General features: G+C 39.9%; 1 protein-coding gene across 2 annotated transcripts in view; it reads left to right on the top strand.

The window, feature by feature from the left end:
- thsd7ba (thrombospondin, type I, domain containing 7Ba) overlaps positions 1-12,215 on the top strand; it is a 229,943-nt gene that overhangs the window by 48,327 nt on the left and 169,401 nt on the right. For both annotated transcript variants that reach the window (XR_008572372.1, XM_054786288.1), the window contains exons 2-3: positions 1,149-1,483; positions 7,579-7,755. Coding sequence is in view for 1 of the 2 variants with exons in the window: in XM_054786288.1 (XP_054642263.1) it covers positions 7,596-7,755 (160 nt within the window). In the remaining variant the exon portion in view is untranslated. The remainder of the gene's footprint in view (positions 1-1,148; positions 1,484-7,578; positions 7,756-12,215) is intronic.

Below are 12,215 nucleotides of genomic sequence, written 5' to 3'. Positions count from 1 at the left end.
CTATTACCATCGGAGAAGTAGTCAATGAGCACACAATTTAAAGGGTTAAATTGTATTAAAAAACTGAGAGCAATATATTTGGTTACGGTGCTGGACTCTTATCAGTGAAAACGTTCGAAGAAGAGCCCAGAATGAAAGTACACAAAGCTGCACCCCTGGAGAAAGTGAAACGTAAGCTTGTGTCCCTGGAAAGTGAAACGCTGATTAAGCTGTTGTGAGTGAGAACAATGCATCTATTGTGTGTCTCCCAGTAATTTTCCATAAGTCATATCTAAGTGTTGCACAACTCTGATTGTGTGTATCATGGAGGGTGTGTGTGTGTGTGTGTCCTGTCGGCCACTATGAGACCTTATTAGACTGACAATGCACTGAGTAGATTGTATAATACTGTATCTAATAGTAGTAGTTTGCTTACTAACGCAGTTACGCCACAAGTCTGATTTTTATATTGATTGCAGCTGCAAAACAGGTGAAGGTGTTAATATTTCTGTTCATAGTTGTGACCTTTCAGTTGCAATTTTGCTTTAAGCGCAGTTCCCTACTAAATCCAGTAGTTGGTGCTGTTTTTTAAAATTCCCACTATTGAAATGTTTGTGTTTCTTTGCTCTGCTAATGGTTTTATTGCCATGTTTTCTTTTTTGCTAATCGGGCTGTTACGGATTACCCCAAAGAATCCGCCAATGAGTTTCTGTTAGTGGTCTTTGGTCTTCCTAAACTTCAAGCTGTGTCTTGATAAATACACTTTTACTGTTGTCATTTTTTTCCCTTCTGCTTTAAATAAGTGCATCCAAAATTGCATTTTGTATCACACAACTCGCAGTGAGATCTTTCTTTCAAGGTGAACAGTAAAAAGTAAAACAGAACAGATGAATGGCTCCTGTCACAGCAAATGCATTCCCTTGGATCACTATGTGCTTATGGTCTATTGTGCATAAATGAAATGACTGAAATAACTTAATGTTGTGTCCATTTTTTTGTATGCTCTGCAGCTAGCCAAAATCATTCATTCCTTGTTGGTTTTTGTAGCTTTTGCACGTCTGCCTGATAGATATCAACAATTCATAATATCATAGAAACATTGTTACTTTCTCTGAGCTTGTTACGTCAGATTATTTCATGTATGTGGTTTGTGTCTTCTTGTCCTTCAGACCCTGTCTCTGCGCTGACTCCGGTGCCAAACCCTGCAGGAACATCGGTGGGTGGGAATTTAAGAGAACCAGTGCCAGGCACTTAATGGTACTCAGTGCTGCTGGAGGTGTGACACTGTCCCAGCCCTCGACACATTGATTCACACAGGATTAAGCCACTGCATGGTGCTTGAAGCGGAGGGCCTGATGCAACTGATTTACCGTGCCTGTCAGACTTAATGTCTTTGGAGGCCTCTTCTGCCTTGCTTGTACAGCTACATAAGGGCTGGTGAAGCTATCTGCCTACTAATCCAACAACAGTGACCAAAGGAATGACTGGCAATCGTCTTGATCAGGTACAGTGCCCATTGTAAATGTCAAAGTGTGAAATGGTTTTGCTCCTGTTTTGCATGAGCTGAAGATCTGAAACTCTTCTATGCACACAAAATGCCTATCTTTCTCAAATATTGTTCACAAATCTGTCTAAATCTGTGTAAGTGAGCATTCCTTAATCATCCATCAAAGATGCTGATTTGACAGCATGCTTACTGTACAGGCTGGCCACAATACAAGACCACTCCATAATGTGCAGTTTTATAGTTTTCAATTGTAACTTTTTTATACATACTGTACCTATGGCTTATTGGGACTTGACTGTTCATTTTCTCCCAGATGGGACATTATTGGAAGGGACATATAATCTGGACCACGCAGGACTTTTTTGATTTCTCGAAGCTATGGGTCAGGGTGGGTGGGTGTGTTGGTGTGCATACTGTATGTGTGTATAGCTTGGCTACAATAAAAGGCTACTCCAAGATATGCAGATTAACTGGATTGGGGTAAAATTTAGTGTGTGGTTTGGGTAGACGTGTGTGTGTGTGTGTATACACTGGCAGAAAGTTGTTTTTTTGTTTAAATCTATGATCATGATGTGATCGATGCCTTTTTCAGATTTTAGGATAATCAATTCCACACTTGCAGTTGTTTTACCTTCTTTTGCATACATTGCTATGACACATATCCGAATTGCGATTTGTCCTTCAGCCACATTTTGTTTATACATTTTGAAGGTTTAGCATTGAAATGTTAAAAATTATGAAAATCAAAATTTGCTTATTTGTTTTTCTTTTTTTTTAATCATACCTTTTATGAGGTCAGTTCATTCCTTAATGCTCAGTTGTGCTTTTAACATGTGTGATACTAGCAAAGAAAACAGATGAGGATAGTTTTCATGGAAAGATCATAGCTTCCAACGCTACAAGTAGCTTAGCCTGACACCTCACGTTGTCCTTGAAACAAAGAACGTCAATGTATAGTATTTCAGAGACAAGAGTGTGTACTAAAGTAGATCCATTCAGCTGGATTATGACTTAGCAGTTTCTTGTCCATGTTGTCCATGATATCAGATTCCTTTAATTTCTTCCCTTGCTTCAATAGTCCTATTTTAAACCTGCGGTTCACAAAACGTAGTATGACAGCAGGTTTTGACTGGTCCTCCTGATGAAGGGTGTGACACATTGAAATGTTATTTGTCTTGATTAATCTCTTTTACCTGCAAAAAACAGCAGCACCTGTCTCTCTAGCATTTTCAGATCTTCGGTCCTTTCGGCCCTCACGGACATTTCTGCCTTCCTGTATGGCTTTGGCATATGAGCGAGGTTTAACATTTAATCCAGAGACAATGATATCCTCTATCCGCGTATTTTGTTCAACGCTGTTGATCCGTTTCTCAAGTTGTTGAATGACTTTGGCCTTTGCTGTTACCATAAATGCTATTTCTTCTCTTTGGTGGTTTGGACCGTGTTGTTATTGGATAAGTAGTCAATGATCACACAGTTCAAAAGGTTTTCAATTTGTATCATATATTAAGAGCAGTATATTTGGTTACAGCACTGGACTCTCATCATCAGTGAAGAAGATCGAGGAAGAGCCCAGAATGAATGTACACAGTCTGTATAGCAGTTGTCACACCCCTCTAGAAAATGAAAGTTAAATTTGTGTAAGTGAGAGTTACGCTTGTGTGAGTGAGACCAATGCATCTATTGTGTGTCTCCCAGTATTTTCCCATTGGTTATATGTGAGTGTTAGGCAACTCTAATTGTGCTATGTGAGTGAATGTGTCAAAAAGGCCTTCTAAGAGAAGTTATTAGACTGAAAATTCACTTCATTGCACTGCACTGTTCAGCTCTTAGACCGAATCTATAAGTGTAATAACATTTAACATTATGAAGTCTTTTAGTGGTTAGCATGTTGGCCCCCGTGCGTGGGTTTTCTCCAGGTACTCTGATTTCGTCCCACATTCAAAAAACATGTATTAGGTTAATTGGGTATTAGGTTATTAGGTGACCTGGCGACCAGTCCAGGGTGTACCCCGCCTCTCACCCAAAGTCAGCTGAGATAGGGAGATAGGCTCCAGCATACCCCCGCTACCCTAATGAGGATAAGCGGCATAGAAAATAGATGGATGGAAGTCTTTTAGTTGTCTTATTTCATCTACAAGTCCAGTTAGCTTTGTTAGTGATTTGGTTACTGTAGTTAGCCCCACTGAAATGAAGTTCAGCGAGTTACACACTTCCCCGAGGTCATTCTCTGGCCTCGTTTCTTTCTTTTGAGCCATCGTCGCTTGTTTCTGTCTTTCTTGTGTTGTCTGACTTTTTTGTAAGCGATAAAAGTTGCTGTCACCAAGACAGCGGCACATCTTGGTCTCCGTTAATCGGGACAAAAACCCTCAACCCTCAATAAGGCTGTCATGATCATTCCTACCAAATGTAAATGGCCCAAATGAGCTGATGATGGTGGATAAATCACTAGCAGAGGACGATATATTTGCCAAACAGATGGCGATCAAAAAGATTCATTGTCACATCAAAGGGAACTAGCCCTTTGGATAATTTGGGGGGGAGCAGCAAATGGTGCTTGGTCAAACTCCCAGCTTATCAAATTTGCCTTCCCCCATTTATTTGAATACATGGAATCAAACATCCATTAGTGAGACCACCTGTAAGGGGAAATTCTGTGGAGCATTGCTCATCTGTCCCCTTATGAAAAATCCAAGATGTGGTTGCCAAATCCAGCAAGTGAGCCACAAACAAGAACCGCAGGAGACAGAGAAGCAGATTGCATTCCATCAGATCATGGGGTGTCTAATAGGAGGCACTGCAGCATCTGAGCCACGCTGCCAGGTTTTCTGGAGCCACTGAGAGCTTGGCATGATTCCATTGACCCAGATATTTAGCAGTTTAAGAGCTTTTCTTTTCAGAGGTTTTTATGATAGCCTATACTCCGCCTGGATACTGACAGGCAGGCAGACAGCTGCAGCCCAAGTTTGAACTGCATAAACACTCCAAACTGTGACGCTTTAAGAAAAGCAACATTTTCAGTCATCCAATAAACTTTGTCACATCAGTTATCTCTAATGTTTGTCTCTTTTGAAATATACGGATATGCCTTTCATGTCAAAATTTTCTTTGGCAGGTTTTTGTACGGGGACATGTTTTCTGATAAGTCACTGAAAAGTGCAGCTGTTCAATGAACAGTGGAATAACACTGGCTAGTAGACTGCTGTAAACCAGTCTGGTATGGTTTCCTCAGACATGACTCGACCAAATGTTTTATTTCTGGATATAAATTGAGCAATAATGTATTGATGATAATCAATAAATTCAATGTATTTCTTAATATGGTGTCTTTCATTTCCCTGTAGTGGAGATGAGGTCATCTTCAATATTTGTCCAGTTCCTTGATGTCCTTGAAAACAAGTACTTTGGTTTATCGCTTATCTATTTTGCAGTCTGCATTTTTTTAAAGGGCTTTATTGGCGGAATAGGTGAATCCCTATTGCATACATAGTTAGTGAATAACTGCGAGTACGATGGCCGAGTGGTTAGCATGTTGGCCACACAGTCATGAGATCGGGAAGATCTGGGTTTGAATGCATGCGTAGGTTTTCTCCAGGTACTCCAGTTTGCCTCCCACATTCCAAAAAACATGCATGATAGGTTAATTGGCGAGTCTAAATTGTCGCTAGGGATGGTATGAATGTGAGTGTGAACGGTTGTTTGTCTATATGTGCTCTGCGATTGACTGGCGACCAGTCCACGGTGTACCCCGCCTCTCACCCGAAGTCAGCTGGGATAGGCCCCAGCATGTCCGCGACCCTTGTGAGGATAATAGAAAATGGATGGTTGGATTTTATAGGAACAGAGCCTTTCACATGTTTAAGAACACCATCTTTATCCTTGATGATGGTGACTGCATTTGAGCGTCTTGGATCGAGAATGCCGCCAATGTTGGTCAGCATTTCTCCACTTTATGATCATTTTACCATATCAAATGTCACTTCACTTTTCATTTTCACTGTTTCACGCATTTCAGCTAAATGAATTGCCTAAATTTCCTAAACAAATGTTTGCTGTGAAACACCATTACTATGCCTTAGGGGCTATCCACACAAACGTTTTCAGGTCAAAACGGCATAGTATTTCATAATTTCAGCCTCTCATCCACATGGAAACGGCATTCTGGGTGCCCTGAAACTTTGAAAAAGCCGCCTTGTCGTTTCCGTATGGACTAGCAATCCGCTACTTTTTAAAAACAATGACGTCAGTGACCCGTCGCCGTCACGTGAACAGAAGTGAGCTTTGATGACAACTCAACATAATATCTGAATATTTCAAGTGTCATGACTCACCCCAGACGACATCCTCCTGGTATTTTCTTGCCTTATACTCCCCTTATACTCCCCAAACGATGCACTTAATTCCACTTTGTCATAAGCCGAGAGGAGCCTTGGAAAGCGGACGAAATTATGCACATGCGTTCTTTCTTCTTGTATGTTTTGGCGTGTCATGTGTCTTGTGTATTACATCGTTTTTAGTCAGTTATCCTTTCCCGCCTGGATGCAACTATTTAGTAATCCGGCACAGTGTGGACGCGACTTGTTTTCAACTAACCAAAAAAATAATAAAATCAAAAGAACTTTCCCGTGTGGACAGCGCCTACAAGTCATAATTAACAAGCGTCAGCAAATCAATCAATTTTAAAACGCTGTAACGTTTTTTCCGTTCATTTAGTGTCATGCGGATTCAATTCTGTTGTCATTAATTTTACTGTCAGTGGAACACAATTGAAGGCCAGTGAATCCAGGACTAATCCCTAACACTATTAGGGCAGAAATCCATGTAGTAGCAGAGAGTAATAAATAAGCTGCAGTAAAAAGGCACACATCCCCCCCATTACACCATGATTTAAGTCTCCTCTTGACATCAACACCTTTCCACTTTCACTGTACATTGAAAGGCTTTGACTAATTATTTATAGTTGAAAGGTAGGCAAAACATCACACCAGCATGTAGTGATTCAATGATATGCAAAGTAGGCAAGACATCAAGTATGGAGAAGGGGTATCAGGTATCAGTATCAGTATCGGATCAATACTGGCGTGATGACATTTCTATTTTTCAGTTTTCTTTTATGTTTACATGAATAACCATGTTTTGTTGTTATTGCATTGCTACATTGTCATATTTATGTATTGTTTAATATGTCCATGGAGGCGTGGACACAGAGTCCATGGAGGGCTTTGGGGACAAAAAGCCAAACATTTTTAATGAGAGCCAATTGTAGTTTCCTTTGTTTACATAGCACTTTACATGGACTAATAGGGAAATAATTGTATTATTTTTTTTTATATTGTTGCATTGTTTTTATGGTATTTACATAATTGTTAAATTGTTCACAAATAAGTTGAAATAAATTTAAATAAATTACCTGTTTAAATGTAAATTCAATTAAACATATATGTAATAAATTTAAATCATTTTTTAAATAAAGTTATTATTTTATTTGCCTAAAAGTCTCTGTCCTGTGTTTTATTTTGATTATAATAATGATAAGCAAATTAAAGGCATTTTTTAAAACAATTTTCATTAAAAAGCATCCATATCAGTATTGGCAATACTGGATCGCGCCAATACTGTGTCAATATCAATGTGCATAAAAATCATAATCAGGCCTCACCACTCTGAATAACCGCTTATGGAAAGGAGGCCTTGATGACCCACCTGACACTGCCTCGGATTGGCTCTGACCTGGAGACAGTAGGCGTTTAAAGGGACCAATCAGAAAGGAGTGGCGGTTGAGGGGCTGTCTATTGACGCCATAATACTGGCCCTGTGTTTACTTGGTATTGGATCAATAGCAAATTTTGCAGTCACGGCCACCCCTGCATTCAAAAATCCATCCATCCATCCATCCATCCATTTTCTGTGCCGCTTATCCTCTAAGGGTTGCGGGGCTGTGCTGGAGCCTATCCCAGCTCACTTTCATTCCCAAATACAATATAAAACAAAGTTATAAGATGTCATTTTAAGAAGCCTCACGATGTGCACCTCATACTACTGTGTTTATATTCAAAAGATTATGACTGATGGCTTTTCTCTCTTTCCCCCAGGAGTAAGAGAGGAAGCAATGAGCTGGACTATGACTTTAAAGGATGACTTTGGGGTCATTGCCTGGGCACGGCGATCTGGGATCTACCTCAGTTTCTTCGTCCTTTTGACTCTCTTTTCCATTCCTGTCCAATCAGATGTTGTGTTTCATATGGATCACCAGTTCTCATGGAAAACAGGTAAAAAACATGTTTTCATGTTATTCTACATGTCAATCAATCACCCTTTGAACCAGTGTGCTCATTGTCCTTGATTGACTGTGGGGAGAATTAACAATCAATGAGTTGTATATAAGTTAAAATAAAAATAGTGTTTAATTCCTTTATAATGTAAACACATCGGCTTTGCCACTGCTTTTTTGGTAAATGCATATTTTGCAGTCGAGTTGCTGTTCAAAGTTTTTTTTCATAGTCTGCGTTTCTTTTCTTTTTTTTCTAGAGTCGATAATGTATATTTGTTTAAATATGGAGCTGCCTTCTTCTACTGCTGCTTCATTATGTTGCGTACGCCTCACGGTGAAAGAGCACTCGTCTCATTAGACTGAATGGTTTACCTTATTTGGGTGATTATTTGCACTCAAATTTCCTTCAATTTAAAATCAAGATTAATCATCAATTAAATCTCACACAGTCAACTAAATCCAAAATTGATTAATGCACCCGTTGACTTGCAGGCATTTTTTTTTAAATATGTTTTTTTCTGAAAATGTTGCTTTTGAAGCTTTAACTGACAGTCTAGACTGAGTCATTGTCTGCTTTTGTTGCTTTTACGCTATTTTGGATTGAATCTGTGCTGCAGTGGCATACAGAATGCTGATGTCCATCTCCTTTACTTCAAAAAAGGAATTTCAACTAATCTCACAGATCATCATTCGCTTGCATCACAAATTCAATTGAAATTGCTGTTGCAAAGCAGCACAAAAGGCCCCCTTGCTGGGCGATTAGTGCTCTCACTTCTCACTCTGTGCTTGGGTAATGACACTGCCTGAGTGATAAAGAGGCTGATTAATTTCACTTGAAAGAACGCATGTTCAAAAGGCATGGAATCAGAAAACACCCAGTGTGTGGTTTTGATATGTTTGTGAGGCGCTCACGGCTTGTGTGTCGTTTGAGAATCCCACCATTGTGATGCCTTGCCTTCGACGGGGGAAGTGAAGTCACATTATTAAATAATAAACATGATTAAAAAAGGAGCAGTTCATTGATGAAGCTAGTTGCTTTAAGTGTTACAAGGCTATATTGGAGTTGGCAGTCACAACAGCCCTGGCCATTGTGCGCCATGTATTTTGATCAATTTCGTATTGGCAAATTAGAAATTTGCCCAACCAAATTAAGTAATATGAAATAAACAACCTTAGGCAATGTGTGATTGAGCCTGTAATAACCTAATATAGGCAAATAGGTATGGGCATACAATATATTCTGCGTGTTGTTCCTCAAACAACACGCAGAATATGGCGCATTTGAAACAAAAAGACTAAAAAGTTCAAAATACCTAGTTGGGAAGGTCTACAAAACAAACATTAATTGTTACTTGGTGGTGGTGGTATGATTTATAGAACATGGTGGGTTGGGGTTCACATTGTATAACCCTATTCAGGGTCACGGGATGATGGAGCCTCCATCTACACTCAGACTATATTCTTGGCTGGTCGCCAGTCAATCATCGGGCACATACAGTATACTGTAGACAAAATACCATTCACACTCACATTTACACCATCACTGAGTAGAGACTGAAGCCCTGCTGCCTGCAACTGAAGGTCACTAAATGGCAGACAGGGGTCCAAGTCTGGACCTAGACGTCGTCCTCTACAGATCTGGATATATCGTCAAGAAATGATCAAAGACCGGCACAGCTTTCATAGAATATATGGTACTGGCTCATTAAGAATTTTCCACCTTGTTTTAGACAAGTACGGCAACATGTTTGTGCTCATCTACCACAGAGACACAACACATCACAAGACCTTTCACTTGGAGCAAAAGCAACCTTTGTTTTTGCCTGCGCGCACACACACACATAGTTCACCCTAGCCTGGCTGAGGCCAGTTTAAACTGGTACCCCAACAACTAATACCCCCAACGACGAAAAAAGGGAAGTTAACACCCATTGCACCACCTCTCTGACAGAAGAGAAAAACCGTGCTAAACCTTTGCTGGCAGCTAATTGCTCTATCCAGTGCTGGCTTTGCAATTGTTTGTATTTAGTCCTGTTTGAATGAAATTGTAAACTATCCTTGAGACTCCTAGACTCATTTCATGCCATCCCAGATGGTACGACTCGGCCAATCCAGTCTGTGCATTTCAGGTGCTAAACATTGCGACGAAAGAAGAGAGAAGCGAAACGAGTGACACAAAGCGAGACTAGTGACTTACAGAGAAATTAGAGTGATACAGAGTGAGAGAGGACAAAGAGACAAGTGACTTTTGGGAAATAAGAAATACGGTGTGAGAGGTACGGAGAAAGAGGAAAGCCAGACGAATAAGTTGGAGACAACAGAAAAATACATACACATGGCGATCTCTAAGAAGAGAAAAAGGTAAAGCAAAAATAAACCGTTCAACTCAGAATATTCATTCACGTTCATTCTTCCCGCTGGGAGCACAAAACCATCTTGTCTTATGCGCTCAGAGACTGTGGCACTCCTAAAAATGGTCAGTGTGAAACACTATGAGACAAAGCACAGTCTTTGACCAAACACACCCACTCAAGTCTGAACTGAGGTCACAAAAAATAAGCAGTCTCAGAGCTCAGTAGGAACAATCCCCCCCAACCTCGATCCTGTAGGTTAGTGGTTCTTGGCCTTTATCAGCCAAGCACCCCCAAATCCCAAACCCAGGATTGTATAAAGTACGGGTCGGGAGCCATTCTTTGCCTGCAGCTCATTTTTTCTATTGCCCCGCAGGTTGTTTTTTTTTATTGTGCTTTATTGGAATTCTTGGGGACTTGGGGGTCTTTGCTTGAGGACATTTTCTGTAGATTGGAACTGGAACTAAAATTTTGTGGAATATCCTTGCACAAGACCATTAATGACATTCAATCAATATTCCAACGATGCAAAATAAATTGGCATGTTTTTACAATTATACAATTTTTGCAGGCACCTACCCACAGTCCAAACGCTTCCATATTAGGTAACCGACTGACTCAAAATTATTACGTCATTTACAGAGACATACATTTTTGTATCTGTGTATAATATCCATAAAAACCTCAAAATTTGGATTTGAGGACATATAATAAAACTGTAATTGGGCTTCTAAAAGTGATTTGAAATTTCGCTTTAAATTTTGGAAAGATCTGTCATAAATTATTCAGAAACACTCCTCTATTGTCCCTTTTGTGGGTCTATCTAGGCCAGAAGCATTGTGGGGTGGAACTTTTGTGAGTCTGTTGGCAGTGCTGCAGCTAAGTTGGGAGTCAAACGGAGAGCTGGAGCCATTTAAGCTTGACCTTCATCAGCGCCATGGAGAGCGGAATAAAGCTCTGAAACACTTGGCTAATGGGACAATTATTTAAATCTAACCAATTGTGCATAGAAAATCTCCTTACAGTCAAAAGCCCACACATTCGAGGTCATTTTCCAGTTATTTATATAAAGGCACACATGAACATATGTAGGGAAAAGTCATTATACTGTATGTATATTTTTATATATATACAGTCCCTCGCTACATCGCTACACAAGTGTATAAGCCGCACCCACTAAATTTAGAGAAAAAAACTGATTTGTACATATATAAGCCGCAAGGGTGTATAAGCCACATGTGTCCATGTCATAAAATGGCATATTGTGGCACGCACAAGTCCGTGAGGACCAGGCAGCTCTTTATTTGACAGCAGCCAATCATGAGCTTTGAAAATACTCACCACGTGCTTGTCAACCCATTGGAAATTGCAGGAAGTCATTACTCAATATAACAGTCTGACTCAATGTTTCATCTTACAAAGAACAATAAACTCATCACACAACAACTTAACACTCAAAAGGTATACCTAATAAATATGCAAACATGTGCCAATATGAGTGAATGAAAAATGATTTTTTTTTCCCCCAAGTTTTCCCATAATGCATTTTGTTTGAGCAAAGCATTTCATTGGCGGACAAGCAGCATAGAAAATGGATGGATGGCGCTGCAATGCTGCCTGTCCACCAGAGGGAACCAGAGGAGACCAGATGGAGGCTGATGTCATTGCAGGATCCCAATGAATACATTGGTCAGATACAATGAATCATGGGAAAACTTTAAAAGAGCTGCTTTTTTCATTTTAAACGTGTATTGATACATGTTTGTATATTTCTCAGGTATACCTTTTGAGTGTTAAGTTGCTGAGGTTAGTGTCCAAACCAATACCAGAAGCACTGGCCCACATTTCTAACAAACTATAGTATAACTATAACTATAACTATAGTATTTCACATTTCCTGGTGAAAAAAAATTCTGTCCGGCCCACTGAAGGCCCAGGTACCAAGTACACCGCCCATCACTGCATTATACAGTGCATTAATTCTCATTTGGATTTTTGTTCCCCCTGTGTGAAAACGACTGGAACAACTTGGCAAACAACAATTTTCCGTTCCATATTCACAAAGTCACGACTCACTCGTAACTGCAAATGGGAATTGACAGACAGT

Source organism: Dunckerocampus dactyliophorus, chromosome 9, assembly GCF_027744805.1.
Source record: "Dunckerocampus dactyliophorus isolate RoL2022-P2 chromosome 9, RoL_Ddac_1.1, whole genome shotgun sequence".
NCBI lineage: Eukaryota > Metazoa > Chordata > Actinopteri > Syngnathiformes > Syngnathidae > Dunckerocampus > Dunckerocampus dactyliophorus.
The sequence above is the reverse complement of the archived record's forward strand: the minus strand, read 5'-3'. Positions and strand labels throughout refer to the sequence as shown.